This window comes from Alosa sapidissima, chromosome 9 (genome assembly GCF_018492685.1).
Source record: "Alosa sapidissima isolate fAloSap1 chromosome 9, fAloSap1.pri, whole genome shotgun sequence".
NCBI classification, from domain to species: Eukaryota; Metazoa; Chordata; class Actinopteri; order Clupeiformes; family Clupeidae; genus Alosa; species Alosa sapidissima.
Genome location: NC_055965.1, coordinates 2429528 through 2445564, shown reverse-complemented (window position 1 = coordinate 2445564; position 16037 = coordinate 2429528). Strand labels below are relative to the sequence as shown.

Below are 16037 nucleotides of genomic sequence, written 5' to 3'. Positions count from 1 at the left end.
GGAGGTTGAAGGTCAAATGTCAAGGTCAAAAACACCTTGAGTGTGATATCTCAAGAATGCCATGTCACAAGATTCAAATTTGGTTACTCCAAAAGCACCTTTGCAGGTATCACAATTACCCTACCAACCAGCTAGCAGCAAGCTCAACAGCCCCACCAACACCCTAACCAGCAGACTGAATCCCCTCGTGTAATTCCTCGGAATTGCATTTATAGTTTTCATTAAGGTTTGAAAAAACATCTTTTTTTTCGTTCCTGTTCCAGTGTTCCAAGGCCTCTCCTCTAAATGGTAACTGGTTAGAAAATTATAGAAGAACGGTTAATAACGTTCCTTTAAAAAATATTTTTACATATTAATTTATAATCGGTGGCACAATACTATAGGCTTTTTTTTGGTCCAACAGACTTAAAGCTTTAATCAAAGCACATTCAATATCAAGACTAACTGTTAAAATCACTGTGCTTAAATTCAAGCGTGGGGCAAGATCTGAAAGTAGGCAAGTAGACCTGTACAATATTAAATCTTAGCCTAACTTCAGGCACAGAAATCGTTGTTGCTTTAAGCCCTGTAATAGCCTAACCTATGTGTGGTAATACCAACTTCATGACAGGCCTACAGATATTTCCCTAGTGCAGTGGTCTCCAACACGGTGCCCGCGGGCACCAGGTAGCTTTAGCTCACAGGCCTTTTCTCCTCCGTAGGCTACTGCCGTATAATAGAGCTGAAAATTTTGTAGCATGCATGACTGAGCAGGATTGTGCATGAACTTTTTTGTCAGATCATGGAGAGATTTCAGGTGTGCAATAACTTTAAAAGGAGTTTTCATATGTTAGGGTGGTATGGGCGATTACTATTGAAATGTTAAAACCGAATTGTACACTGAAATCAGGACTTCAGGACAACACCTGAATTCATAATGGTGGGTGGGTATAAATAGGGAACAAATTGTAACCCAAATTATTAATTGCACAAAAATATTGTTTTTTGTTAAAAAAAAAAATTGGATTAGATTCAGCATGCAAACTTTGAAATGAACAAACTGAACAAAAATGTTGGTAGTGTTGCATAGGCTATTGATATTAAAGTTGAAAATACAGTTGCTTAATATATAAAGACTTATAGGCCTACACAATATTGATAATTTAAAAGTAAAAATCACATAGGCCTATTATTTAGGAGGACTACCCTCGCAAAAAAGGGGTGAGGGTATGTTTGTTTCAAATGAGTAGCCCTCCATATGATTTCGGGTCTTCAGGTAGCCCTCATTCCCAAAAAGGTTGGAGACCCCTGCCCTAGTGTTTCTGGTAGCCTGAAATTTCACAAAAAGATTCTGTAAATTTAGGCTACATACTTTGAAAAGGCAGTTAGATAGCGTTGTATATGAAATTCCTTTTTATCAACTAGTAGTTCTAGCCTATTATACATGCGAGACACTGATTCATAACATCTGACTAAATTCATCATATAAGAGGTCTAGGGAACACTTTGTGGACAGGTCACTTCCCAAGCCTATGGACTTTTGAATAATATTCAAACAAAGGTTAATCGGAACGATAAATAACATTAACCTGTTCTCGAAAACTGAAAATAACGTGTTCACTCCGGAACAAGTGAAATTAGTTTTGTTCCCGTTTACGTTCATCCAAAAACTGTTTGTTTGCGGTTTGTGTTTTTTGAACCGTTTCTAATCCCTGATCCAAAATTTGTATCTTGTTCAGTCAATAAAACCTGGCCCATTACACTAATAGCACAAGTGAGAGATCAGTTAAGCACCAGATAGAAGTTCTTTTCTAGTGTTAACGGTCATTGGCATTGTATGACAAAGGTTGAATGTCTATTAATGAAAGCCAAAATTGCAAATGCCTATTTTAATTCTGCCTGGGCCACAAATAATATATCACAAAACTTTCATCGAGCTCCCTTTTAAGTGGTCATTAAAGTCTTAGTGAACTACTAGTATAGCAGATCTAGCTTATGGGGCCTGAATAACTGAATCTTAATTGTGCGCTAATAACGGTCAAATAGTTCAGAGAGATGGTGCTTCACTTCTCTTCCTGTGGCCACACATTGTCACGGCAACAATTAATTGATTAGTTGTCAACAATTTAAAATTGTCTGATTGTAGTTTCTTTACTTACTCAGCTTTACTTACTCCCCTGCTATGACAGTTAATTTTGGTGTGTGGACAAAACAAGGCATTTGAAAACATCATTTTGGGTTTTGGAAAGAATGATGGGCATCTTTTCCACCATTTTAACTCACACAGCTGCCTGAAAAAAAAAAACAAAAAAAAAAACTGGAAACCAAATTAAGCAAATGTTTATTACAATTCATTATCCAAAAAAACAGTACAGAGGTAAAGACATTTAACCTTGAATTGAAACCCTGAATTACTGTATACAGGAGACAAAAATGAACCATCAACTGGAAGCCCTCACCAAGCATAATGTTGGGGACCTGAAGTCCAACAGCACTGGAACTGTGCTGTGAAGGCTTCACCTAAGAATAAGACACATTCCACTGGTAGAACTTGCCTGGATACTGGTGGTAAAGTCGTGCTACTCCGGGCGGGGGGAGGGGGGGCTGCAATACACTATAATTTGCACTACACTGTCTTTAAACAACCTGAAGGAGAGAAGAGAAGCCACACATGTGTTAAGCTGAAGAGTTCCTCCCTTCACATACTCCTGTCCCCCTGTTCCACTGGGGTGTGTCATGGCTGATCAGAGTTCCATATGTAGTTTTCCTCTTCGCTGCATTTTTTCCCTCAAACACAGTTCATTGGTTTGGCTAATTTAAAAAAAAAAAAAAAACACACTAGAGGGAGAAAACTTTTAACCTCCAAACCTAGTAAGACAGCCTGCATCAGTATCGTCCACCGGGTGACATGACCGGAGGCCTCATTGCCATTGATGGCCCTGGTGGTCCCCCCTGGTAGGGTGGCACCATGGGTGCTCCCTGTCCATATGGGGGCATCCCGCCGGGCATGTAGCCTGGCATACCCTGTGGAGGTGTGCCATACTGACCTGGAGAGAAATCACAGAGAAATCACAAATATTACTTGCATGTCCACCTGGCTTTGCTGATCAAAAGGCCATCTCCAAATACAGCAGTGGCTGTTGGTCCAGCAGAGTCTCATACCGTGCATGGGGTGCCTCATGCCGGGCTGCTGTGGGGGCATGCCCTGCTGAGGGGGCATCATGCCCGCCACAGCTCCAGCTGGGGCGGCGGCCATGCTAGCCTGGCCGGGACGCGGAATGAGCCGAGAATATCTACCCAGCTGTGCCCGCCGCTCCTCCTGCGCAGGCACCGGAGAAAAGAGCGGGTCAAGGCCACATCGAAACAAAACCATGTTCCAAAGCATTCACAGAGGAGGGAAAGGCAAAAACCACATCTCATCTGAATTACAGTCACTTTTAACACACATTTGTTGTAATTCGTGCTATAAGCTTCCTTAGTTTACTTAAAAACATTCCTCTACAATTCATTTACTTACTGTCAAAAAGGGCATACCACAAAACTCAAGAACTTACCAGCGAGATATCCTCATCTGGATGCATCAACTTACTGGTTGCACTCGTGGTGGTGAGAGTGGCGGGCTTACTTGTGACCGTGGCAGGGGGCTTGGCCACGGCGCTGCTAGGGGGGTTGGAAGGCGAGGAGGAAGAGGCTGCCGCCTGGGTGTAGGCAGGGAATGTTGCTTTGGGAGGCTCTGTGGAGGGGGCCGAGGAGGCCGGCCCTGCCGCCGTCTGCTGAGCCTGTGCAGAGCAAACGCACCCATTAGTCCCAAAGCACAGCAACTCAAGACACATTGTGCCTCATGGCTGCACTATACCACATAATCCTAGAGAGGTCAAAGGCCATCGTATGGGTTCTTGGGAGTAGTGATCAAATTGGCTCACTGAAACCCCCCCCCCCCCCCCAAAAGAGTTCTGGTCCTTTTGGTTAGGCATATCTGACTATTTGAGCCTAGACCTTGACCAGCGGTCTCAAACTCCAGTCCAGCCCATAAAACAGTTTCTACTGACCCCTTTGTTGTTGATCTGTAACGAGATTCTGGTCGCATATCAATTGTGTTTCATTTTTTTCCGTTTGCTTCTTAAGAAGAGCCAATATTTTACTGTCTATGTGCTCAACTAACAAACTTTGGGACTGCAGATGCATAGACCAATGTCAATTGTGCCAGTTAGTGTTGCTGTGAGTCATCCAAAAAAAAAAAAAAAAAAAAAAAAAAATAAAGAGCTTATCACAAGGGAACCAACAGAAATATTCTTCGAAAGTATGTGCCAATTGTCTTTTTGAAGAAGGAAAAGTTGACCAAAAGCATCAGCAGTTTTTAAAGAAAAGAAAACAATGCAAAATCATTCTTTGTCATTCAATGAGACAACAACCTATCTGGTTTGCAGAAGGATAAAAAATATCTCAAGTAGAACCAAGAGCCAGAAAAGATGCAGCCGTGAAGCTAGTTATAAGGACCTGGTTCAGACTGTTACACTGCAGTTTGAAAATATTGTCTGCCAGGAGAAGGCATATTGTTTAGAGCGGTGTTTCCCAAACTTTTTTCTGGGGACCCACTTTTTAAAAATGACAGACCATTGCGACCCATTTCACTTCAGATCTAACATGACCAAACTAGAGCATGTACTCACACGCAGTGGTTAAAGTGGGATTTGGCAGATGAGGAACCCTAAAATGTGGTGTCGGTGCAACGGGGAAAAATGACTCACCGTTGAACAACATTAAGTATCGTGGTGTAGCAATATTTTTTGGACAAGAAATGCTAGCTTCTTGGTCACCTCACGCAAAAAAATAACTCAACATTTAATTTAACAACATCATTGCGCTATATCATTGGTATGAAAGAATACATTTATCTGAGGTGGCGGAACTGCGTCCCCCCCCCCCCCACTTTAACCCCTGCTCACACGCACACATCACAACACACGCAAGCATGCAACACTACTTAAACCACAACTATTTCAACTTCCTCCTAATGAAGAGCAAACTGTTCACCATTAAAACTAGAAAAACAAAACGGTTCTCTATGCAAACTAGGGCTGCACGATTTTGGGAAACTTATCTAATTGTGCTTTTCCTGATATTGTGATTGTGATTTGAGGTATCATTTTTCAAAGCCAAGCTTCAGTTCAATATTCAAAATTTGGGAGACTTCTGATTGGTGAGCATGCCTAGTGCATGAGAAACACACCACTCCTGTTAGGCGAGCTACATTGTCTGTCATGGAGAATGACATGAATATTAACATCATACATGAGATGAAAACGGCATGATTATTTGCAGCATTTGGGATTAGTTAGTTGGATGAATTCAAATTGCAATTTTGATTAAAGATGGAATAATTGTGCAGCCCTAACGCAAACACAGCCCTGGCCATACTGTCCACATGCTTGCACAGTGCAGTACAGAAGAGCACACAAACTGGGGCGTACTTGTGCAGAGCTAGGAAACAGGGGCTTAGCGGTGGACCCTGGGTCTGAGCCTGTGGAGGCTGGGCTCGTGCTCGGGACACCAGACCCCATCTGGAGCACAGGGAGAGAGAGCACAGTCACACACCACGGCCACCACAGAGAGGACGGGGCTGACTGAGGCTACAGGTCACAGGGCACACTTAACTGGGTGGCACTAATTAAAGAGACGTTCTGGGTTTACAGGACATTGTGATCAGAGCAGTAACAATACTGATAGTAACAAAGACAACCGTTTTCAAGAAAACGGAAATATGACAACATGATGAAAAATACGTTTTTTCAATGTTTAAATAACCAATCCAGCAGATAGGGATGCCCCGATACCAGGATCGGGCCGATACTGGGCTCATACTCATAAAAAAAAAAAAATAAGAATCAGATACTACGCACCGATACCACTTAATTACGTGTGCAATTCATTTCGACTCATGAGCAACAAGCAAATGCAAGACAAAACTTCAGTGCGAGAAATCACCGCTTTATTTAATGGACTATAGTTTAGACCAGGCCTATTCAATTAGCGGGCCTTCATTATCAGATTTTTTATCATTCATGCACAGCAGATATCTTTTACTTGCTTTGAGTATTATTATTTTATATTATTTTATTATTATATTATTATAAGGCTAGTTAAATGCACTTTGTGATGTGTCAGGGTCAGATATGAGTGTTCAGTGTTCATTTCATGAGGCAAACAAAAGCCATTGCTTAATTGCACTTTCTTGATTATCTACACAAGATGTGCCTAGGTCAGATGTAGCCTAACCAAAAATATATGTTAATTAGGCTATGCTTATAATTTCAAAAACAAAAGCACCATATCTCAGGTTCTGTTTAATCTTTTGTTTTTTAATGCACCTGATCTGTGTCTGAAGTAACCAAAGTTGGTCAATTGGTAAACTTGGTTTCAAAGGCGAAGCAAATGTTAGGCCTCTTGTAGGATCTGTTTTTATGCACTTTGATATGTACTTTCTGAACTATTAAATATTTTATCTATATAAAACTTTTATTGTTGAAGTGACATTCATTGTTGCCAAGTTGAAAGGTCAATCAAATTATAAACATTGCTTGCTAGGCATTACACGATTTTTCTGCTCCTGCTTTCTGGTCGCTGAAAATGTGTGGCCCGGCTCAAGTCTGTGGTTTTAAAATGTGGCCCAAATGAATTTGTAATTGAATAGCCCTGGTTTAGACTATGCATAAGTCTCCTTCACCAACTCTGCTTTGGGAGCAAAATTCTCTCTTTTCCTCTCTCACTCGCTCTATGAGCCACACTACGCACTTAAAAGAGCCATACCACTTTTACAAAGGTCCCTACAGTCTAGGCCAGGTGACTTGTGTTTTGTTGCCCTACCAGATTTTAGTGAGACAGAGTGGAGACAATGCAAAATAGTCTGGCGAATAATTTGATCAATTGTGTTGGAGTGTAAACAATGTTTAGCTCGTAGAATATAGTTTAAACTTAAGTCCTTCGGTGATATTTTAATTCCAAGTCAACTGGGAGTTTTTTGCGCCATTCATCCAAACGGGAGTTTTTTCAAAGCTGCGTTAGTGTTTATGATCTCCATGACTAGAGGAGAAGGACCAGGCAGAAGCCTACTAGACAGTGTCTGAGACTCTGCCAGTTTGAGAACAAGACAGGGTGCATCAAAGGGTCAAAATAGTAGGAGCCAAAAAGAATCATTGATTCTTTCTGAATCAACAGAACAAGTGACAGTGTAAAATAAAAAATCTTCGGTTAATGTGATTAAAAAGAAAATGAACACATTATACTTGGTCCTTAATCGCATTATGATTAACGTATATGGGTATCGAAACCAAAATCGCGACACTCATATTCACAAACCTGTGTCGCGGTGTGAGAAGACAGAATCACGACACACCCATTCCAGTGTTTCCAGCAGCGCTATGCAGTTTAGGCCTAAGCAACACATCTCCCGACTTTAACTACCGCTACATTGTCCAAAAATAAATAAAGACCATAACTTCATAGCTTTCACTGTAGAGCTATGCGTGCAACTTTAACAAACAGTATAGAAGTAGCCTACCTTAATCTCTCTCTCTCTCTCTAAATACAACATTCACAATCGTGAAAGCAAAACTCATGTTCAAATCACCCCGCCCCCCACAAAACAAATCGAGGTATGTATCTAACTGTGGGTCAAAAATTGGGATACAAACCAAATCGTTAGTTTGGTGTATCGTTACAGCCCTAGTTAATGCCGACAGCATTCATTTTTCATGCTAGCCTAATAGTTATTTTTGTGGTAGAAATCTCAGTACTCGGTATCAGCAAATACACAAATGTAAAAAAAGAAATGGTATCGGTGCATCCCTACCAGCAGTTTCCTGTGTATGAGGAACATAATACAAGTTTCAATTCCAGTATTTTCATTAGTTTTGGGAACATGAAACTATTTTAATTTAACTAAATTGTTATTGGCTATGGAGCTTTTTTGTACAAACCAGAATTGTCCCTTAAAGGGAAACTTGGCAGGATTTCCCCCTCTGCTGGAGAAATTGTGCATTATGCTATTTCAAACTGTGGGAAAAGGTAACGATAAAGCACATGGATTTGTTTACAAGCTAGCGAACGGTTAGCATAAGTTTGGCAGAACTATGTGGATGTTACAAGGTAAGAAACACGATTTAAAACGAGTTTCTTGTTTCTCACTTCTCTTTCCGGGACGGTAAGTCTCAATGTTGCAAGGTTGGTTTTCCGCCTGGGGACGCTAGGCGCAGCGGGGAAAGTCACTATTTTCACCGGAACAGGTCATTTAACCATCCGAATGATTTCTAAACGGGTTTATTACGTTGAAATAGTTGCCAAGTTCCCCTTTAAGTTCTTAAAGTAGTTAGAAAAGTGGCTCCAATTCTTGACTACACTAGGTCCAAAAAATACTGCCGATTTGTTACATCATGTGTTCATCTACAATTCATTAGCAAGCAATTCCTGTTTAACCTTCCTTTGGCAGTCTGGATATCAACTACTATAATATTACAGTCAAGCTGAGGTATTGGACTACTGCAGCTGAGCCCACAGCAGAGTACCTGAGCAGCGCTGGGGAACAAGGGCTTAGTGACAGCGGATGGGGTGGTGACTGGAGGCACCGCAGGCCTGGCGGGCATTCCAGGGGCTGTGCCCGGGGCAGCCGGACCCATGGGAGGCATTCCGGGACGGACAACATGGGGTGGCATACCTGGAGGAGAGACACCCACAGAGCTCTTAGATTTGCCAACTACATCCACCTCGCTCAGAGAGACAGCAAATCTACTGCAGAACTATCTACCCCTGGCCTGCCCTATTAAAACTTATCTTTTACATATAGGCTGTCAACATTCCATAGCATATGTATATCTTATCATAATATATATATGCTATTTTTTTTATGTAGACACTTATTATAAGGGCAATTTGCAATATTTTAAACCTTGCAGTATATCCATATAATTATGGAACCTCAGGACTATGCTGTACAGTATGTATGAAATGGGTATGTATATGTTGTGTCATTGAATGTGGTGCACCTTAAGAAACAGCTCTTCAAATTTCATTGTATTATGTGTACAATGACAATAAAGGTAAGGTAAACTAAACTGAAACTAAAATCACGGATTGATGAATGCAAATTTGCCTTAATTGGGCAATATGCAATAACAATATGCAGACATTTCATTTGAATGAGAGTGCCTGAGAGGATGTGGAGAAAGAGGGGATCAGAATCACAACAGGGAGGCTCACCTGGAGGCATTCCTGGCATCATAGGGGGCATACCATGACCATGTGGCATCATACCACCATGCATGGGCATCATCCTGCTCAGAAACACAACAAACAAAAACAACAACAGCAACAGTTAAATGCACAGTAAGGAGAAGGAGAACTCCAAAAGTTTATACAGAGAAACCAGAGAGAACGCTCACCCTGGTGGCATGCCTGGCATCCCTGGTGGCATCCCGGGCATCATCGGTGGCATACCCGGCATCATCGGTGGCATTCCTACTGGGACACAAAACCAAGGCAGTTGCTCAGGAGATTCGATTCCTCACATCTACACTTCTACTTTTAATCTCCCCATGTCTCTCTGTCTACTGTATCCACTCGTGCGGCTCTCAAGAGTACCTGAGTAGCCGGCAGGTGGCATGCCCTGCGGCCTAGTGCCTGGGGGCATGCCGGGCTGAGTCATCGGGGGAACGTATCCAGGCTGTGGCTGGGCGACTGGTTGCTGAAAGGAAGGTCCAGCCTCGTCATCGTCCTCCTCATCGGAGTCATCTGGGTTATTTTTCTTCTTCTGACTTTCTGTCAAAGTAGACCACATAAACATGCACTCAAGTCCCAAAATAAACTTGTTTTTTCGTTTTAAGCGTAATCATCACCCCGCTACTTCAAGAGTAGCTCACATTGCAAGTAAGATAATGTTACATTTAAAACCACATCAAGCAATCACGCACATTACAGTAAGCAACACACTCATCTTGACCTATGCTGTAGGACAATGAAGTAAATGTTGCCCAATGCCCAAATATTAAGTCCTGTAGGAGAGATTCATGATTTCAGCCACAGGCATGAGCAAACACAACCAAACCTTAAATTATGTTATGCTATGGGCACAGCAATCAACCAATACAACAAAACGTACTGATTAAGCTTGGCTTTAGGTGGTCCACTGAAAATTATACTATTTGGTCCATTGTCAGTAATGATTAATGTGTGTAGACTGTGCCAGACAGGACTAGAAACTAGTTAAAGGTTGTATCAGCGATAGTGGGGATACGTCACTTCTGTTGATGTTCAAACAAAACAGAGAGCTTGCACACTACCCCCCCCCCCCCCTCCCGTGCAATTGGTTAAAATACTTTATTTTGCCTTTGAGGGGTTGATGGTAGCAATTGTTTTTGTGTACAAATCTCGGAGCCTAGGCTGCCTACAAGTTTTTTTGACGGCCTGCTTATGGGGCAGGCAGCTAGCGGATCGTTAGGAAAGATTAGATGAATGTGATCATTTATGTTTGGGCCTTTTTGGGCCTGAAATTGCTGATACAACCTTTAACGTTATGTTGGCCAGAGTTGCTAGTGTCATTACGGATTAAGTAGCAATATTAAAAACAATGAGCACACAGCACTGTGTCTGCATTCTGAACGCAATGGTGAACAACAGTATACCTGGCAGACACCACAGATGCATAGCTTTTCTGCTTGAAGTCTGCTTTCAAGGGGGAAATGCTTAATGTGAAAAGGTAGGCTATAACATGGCACATTGTTACACAATAGCAATCAATGGTCATGAAATCGCTCACGAGCATTGGCTTAAAGCAGGGGTCTCAAACTCAAATGAGCTGGGGGCCACTTCTGCCAATGTCATCTGATTGGAGGTAGGGATGGCGAAATTTAAAAAAAATCTGAACCGGCCACTGAGCCTCATTAACTGGTTAAAGTCGGTCACCGAAAATTCTATAACTGCCATTTATGATACCCGTGTCCTGTCGCGCGTCTTTCTCTGCCCGTGAAACAAGTTATCCCCCCATTTTAGAATGGTTAGGCTCCCGTCACACAATGTTATTAGTTCGTGCCCTTTGTATAATACATTTTCCCCAATCATTGTCCACTACTTGAGGAGGAATAAGGGTTTTGTTTTGGGGAGAAAAATAATTGCTTTCCCTGCGCACCCACGCACAGGCACACATTACGCACAACGTCGACCTTCCATGCAACGCGGCACCGAGCTCGGGCTATAAAAAGCTCACGTTACAAAGTCACAGTCAACAGAGAACGCTACATTTGGTGGTGTTACAGGAAAGTATATTAACCAACGTCTTCGTAAAACTTACCGATTGCCAACAGCCTCTGTAGCGTGCTGCACAAAATCCTTTGCAATAAGTTCCTGTCGTCATGCCATTTAAGTACAGATGAATAATAAAACACAACAAGTAGGCATATGCTAAGTTAGTCTTTCGTGTCTTCATTTGCCATTACATTGTTACAATTATCATCATGCCATAGTCAACACGCAGTCACTAACAAGCAGTGAAGTTGTTTTTTTTATAATAATAAAAGTTTTTAGGCCTATATGTTCTAACTGTTTACATAATGGGTAACATGCTTCACATAAGCCTTATTTAGGCTAATAGTGGCGATTTTTTTTTAGCTGCGCAGACAGGACCTGTCATGTAAGGCGTACAAATAGTCACTATAGTAACCGGTATAAACTGTTTTCAGAATGGCTACATGAGCTCTGCTGCGGCAGAGCCATGGCTCTGTGCTGTGGTTGCACTTAATAAATTCCGCCGTGGGACGGCTCATGCTCACATTTATCATTTTTAGATATTGAGTGATCATATCGCCCCATACAATACAACACCAATAACACGTGTGCGCGCAGTGTAATAACAGACGTTGGCTGGCATTCGGGAGCTTTAAAAATAGTGTTTTTTTTTTTGTTTTTTTTTTAACCCGCGGCAGAAAATTTTAATCGGTCAACGTTGATTCGGTCAACCACCGGTTAAACGGCTACCGGTTAACATCCCTAATTGGAGGGCCACGTCAGTGTTAAAGAATACAAAAAAAGAACGGCTATTTCCTAAAATGCAATGTTTTTTTTTCAAATACTGTATTTACACAAAATTACAAACAGAAAGTGCAAGTCTTTTTATCTATTTTTAGACACCTGTGCTAGCAACCTTAGCTTATAAATAAAATAATGATAAAATAAACATTAATACAAATTATAAAAACAAACAAAAAAGCATAAAAACAGGTAGGCCTATGTGTGTGTTTCACACCAAGTAAAAATATTTTCCTCTCATAACTTTTTTTAAACCTGGCAAACTAGGCGTCAGGGTTAAGAAAACAACACCATTGGATTTTTATATAAAAATTTCAAAAGGCTATGGCTTGAAAGTGGTCAGAGATAAAGTCCTACTGTAAATGTAAAAATCTTTGAGTATAAAGAAAAGTTTATGAAGGGGGTAAATTTACCCATCTAATTTGCCACTGAATGGCAAGCACCTCAAATTATGCACCTTTCACTAAATACTGGATGAACATATTTGAGCAGGTTAAATTTATTTTTTGTCATATTACCCACATAACAAATTAACAGGAAAACACCTAAGATGTAGCCTGGCTTTACAGTATACCTGGCAGACACCACAGATGCATAGCTTTTCTGCTTGAAGTCTGCTTTCAAGGGGGAAATGCTTAATGTGAAAAGGTAGGCTATAACATGGCACATTGTTACACAATAGCAATCAATGGTCATGAAATCGCTCACGAGCATTGGCTTAAAGCAGGGGTCTCAAACTCAAATGAGTTGGGGGCCACTTCTGCCAATGTCATCTGATTGGAGGTAGGTAAAATTTCAAAAGGCTATGGCTTGAAAGTGGTCAGAGATAAAGTCCTACAGTAAATGTAAAAATCTTTGAGTATAAAGAAAAGTTTATGAAGGGGGTAAATTTACCCATCTAATTTGCCACTGAATGGCAAGCACCTCAAATTATGCACCTTTCACTAAATACTGGATGAACATATTTGAGCAGGTTAAATTTATTTTTTTGTCATATTACCCACATAACAAATTAACAGGAAAACACCTAAGATGTAGCCTGGCTTTAATTGCCTTCCTACGTACTTCCACTCGATTTGCATCTCCCTCAACGGGGATGGCAAATGGTCAGGCTACCTAAGATGTATACCAACAATAGTAAACTATTACTAGCCTATAACCACAAGGCCTACAATAAAGTATCCTGGTCAAATCAGTTCCTATCGCAGGTGACTTTGTAGTTCTTCAGAGCCCTATTTCTACTACCCCTGCTGTCTGTACCACATCCATTACGGACACCATCATCACGATTACCACTGCAACCACCAAGCTATGTTGGGCAGAGGGTCGAAATAAGCATGGTATGCTTAGTGGACACCGTCGTATACACGCAAAGACGCACCTCCGTTTACAGACGCACCGTGACTATCACTGTCAATAGACGATCGATCATAATCTGCTTCAATCTGTGCAAAACTATGGCTTGCATCGCTTCCGCGTCATTACAAATGCACGTCTTCGTGTTTTTCGCATGTAATACAAGAATTTCCTGAAAACTTTGTGCAGCGAGGTGTACTTGGCGATTTTGGGTTTGAATCAAGCTCTGGATGTCTAATAGTGGAGGAGAGTACAAATGAGATGTCACCGTACTTTTGTCAAATACAAATGAGATGTCACCGATCTATTGTCTATTTTAATCAGTATCGTTGTTTGTCGCAATTAAAAATACCCTCAAGGGCCAGATTACATTATTATTTTGACATAGGTCGCGGGCGTTTGAGAGGAGTTTGAGACCCCTGGCTTAAAGGATAATTCCAGTATTTAGCACTTTGAGTCCCTTTTCTGGTTTGTTTTGGATGAACTAGAGTGGTGGACACCAAAATTTAGACGATGGGTCTTGTCTCGACTTTGACTCGTTTTAAGTTTCCTTTGACTGTTTCAGAGTGGCTGGCTATGGGCATGCACAAACATGCCCTTAAAACAACCCTTAACGTTCGTTTTCAAAACTGCGCATTTTGTTGCTTAGTTGCAAGTTGCTTAGAAATCATGTTAAGCCTACATTAGATGCAATGTGATTACTAAATGCGAATGCGCGATTTGATGACCGCAGAAAGTATCAACTGTTAGTAACGAAGGTAAATGGCACATGGCACAAGACTGCTAGATAATTCTATATTCTATAAAGTAGTGTTCGTGAAGCATCTGTACCGCCATAGCAACATCTACTGGACTGGCATATGCACTACAGCGTTTTGGCTCATTTTCACCTCTTCGTGAGGACGCAAGATTTTTTCACCAATGTTACTAAAGGTGTGAAAACGGTAAGAAAAAATATGCCTGTCGCTTTCCTGCAGACGTGGCCTTAGACAAATCCTAACGATACCCATTCCTGCTAGCAATTGCTCTGCAGTAGGCACTGACAAAGACTTACTAATTTGTTGACTTAGGTCATTCTGAGATCTATTTGATGAAGACTAGCCAAAAAACCCATTCTTACAGTAGCACAGGATTTTCAACATGAACCCCAAAACTACACATGAATGGCCTCAGTCCCAAGTGGAAATAACAGGTGTGATTTCTCAATCAGGACGATATAAAAGCTAGTTACTAACTAAAACAAAACCGTATGACAGGGGTGGTGGGAGTGTACCTTGTGATTTTTGCTCAAGAACACGCCGTCTGTCTTGCATATCTTTTTCTGGAATGCCTTCCATGCCGTAGATTTCCAGCTCTATGTCCGTTCTACCTGGGATGGCGTTGGGTACCCCATCGATTGTTTCTTTGTGCACCTGAACAGCAGACATTCATTTTTAGACAATGGCCAATTGTCATCTAATGTCGAACAATTTGTTTAAAAAGCAAGATGCATATTGGCCCTACCTGCATACAATGTATAGCTAAGCCAGGTCCAGTGTACAGCTTTTTATGACAAATGTGGCACTTGAAATGTTTCGCCTTTTGATGCTGAATGAGTATTTTTTCATCATCAAAGTCTCTGTTGCAATACCTTTGAGATTTCAGTTAAGAAAAGAAATCTTGGAAATGTAAATGCATATCAGACTAGTTACAAAGCTGCACAATGTTACATGATAGAACATATAGAACCAAACAGCAACTACAAAAGCAAACCATTAAGCTGGCCAACCCATACATAAAGCAGATTCATAGGTAGGGGGAGCACAACAATGTTAGGGTGTAGCTTCATAAATGCACGCAGTTACATTTTTTAAAGACTGCATTGTTATGCTCTTGTTAGTTAGAGACCGGTCACTTCTGCTTGCTACGTCCTTGATAAACAGCACATGAAGAATGTGAGTGGGACACAAACGCACACAAAGAGCTACAATGTGACTATATTAACTAAAATGATTTTGATACAATGTATTGTCTAGGAATAGTCGATAACAATGTCTCATCGTAGCCGTGTAACTGTACCTCTACTGTTATAACCAGGTTGGGGAATGGGTATCGTGACGGTGCCTAACGAAAGAAGCCAACACAAAAATGTACATAGGCTAAGCTGTAAGGCTAACCTATTATGCTAGTGCTAAGTGGTGCCCGTGAAACAAACTATGTGTAATCATTAACATGTTTAAACCGCAACATAACGACATTCGTTGGTGGAATAGATAGAATAGTTTAATCAGAATACAAATTCCCGACAAACGTTGAGACAACATAATTCATTAACAGGGATCTGGTAGGTACAGCTAACGTTAGCAAGCTAATTTCCTTCATAGCTTGCTTAACGTTACAACACAAAACGTGCTGGATGTTCTCTACCACTAAACATTGGGTTCAGAAATACTTGAGTGAACACAGAGTGAATTTTTTTGAAAAGGATACCAGCACCAAGGTTTCATCTGCTTCTTCTTCTTTCGTCCCATTTCTTATCGCTATTTTTTTGTAACTCAAACAATTTCAAGACTAAAACAGTAACTTCCCAAACAGTGTCTGCAGCCGAAAATGGCGCCGTGTTGAAACCACAGAGGGCTGTCTTTACCCAC

At 41.1% G+C, this 16037-nt stretch overlaps 1 protein-coding gene across 4 annotated transcripts; it reads right to left on the bottom strand.

The window, feature by feature from the left end:
* Nucleotides 1-2303: 2303 nt before the first annotated feature.
* LOC121718740 (BUB3-interacting and GLEBS motif-containing protein ZNF207-like) lies at nucleotides 2304-16037 on the bottom strand. 4 transcript variants are annotated; one of them, XM_042103866.1, is made up of 11 exons: nucleotides 15877-16037; nucleotides 14911-15037; nucleotides 14681-14819; nucleotides 9613-9789; nucleotides 9414-9492; nucleotides 9232-9305; nucleotides 8541-8689; nucleotides 5451-5540; nucleotides 3534-3758; nucleotides 3142-3298; nucleotides 2304-3026 (listed from the first exon to the last, which is right to left on the bottom strand). In XM_042103866.1, the coding sequence occupies exons 1-11, from the start codon at nucleotides 15915-15917 to the stop codon at nucleotides 2866-2868; spliced, it is 1419 nt and encodes a 472-aa protein (XP_041959800.1). In that variant the 5' UTR covers nucleotides 15918-16037; the 3' UTR covers nucleotides 2304-2865. The 4 variants fall into 4 exon arrangements, with proteins under 4 accessions (XP_041959800.1, XP_041959802.1, XP_041959803.1 ...); XM_042103868.1 differs by having other exon boundaries at nucleotides 9414-9489; nucleotides 15877-16036; XM_042103869.1 differs by lacking the exon at nucleotides 5451-5540 and having other exon boundaries at nucleotides 15877-16035.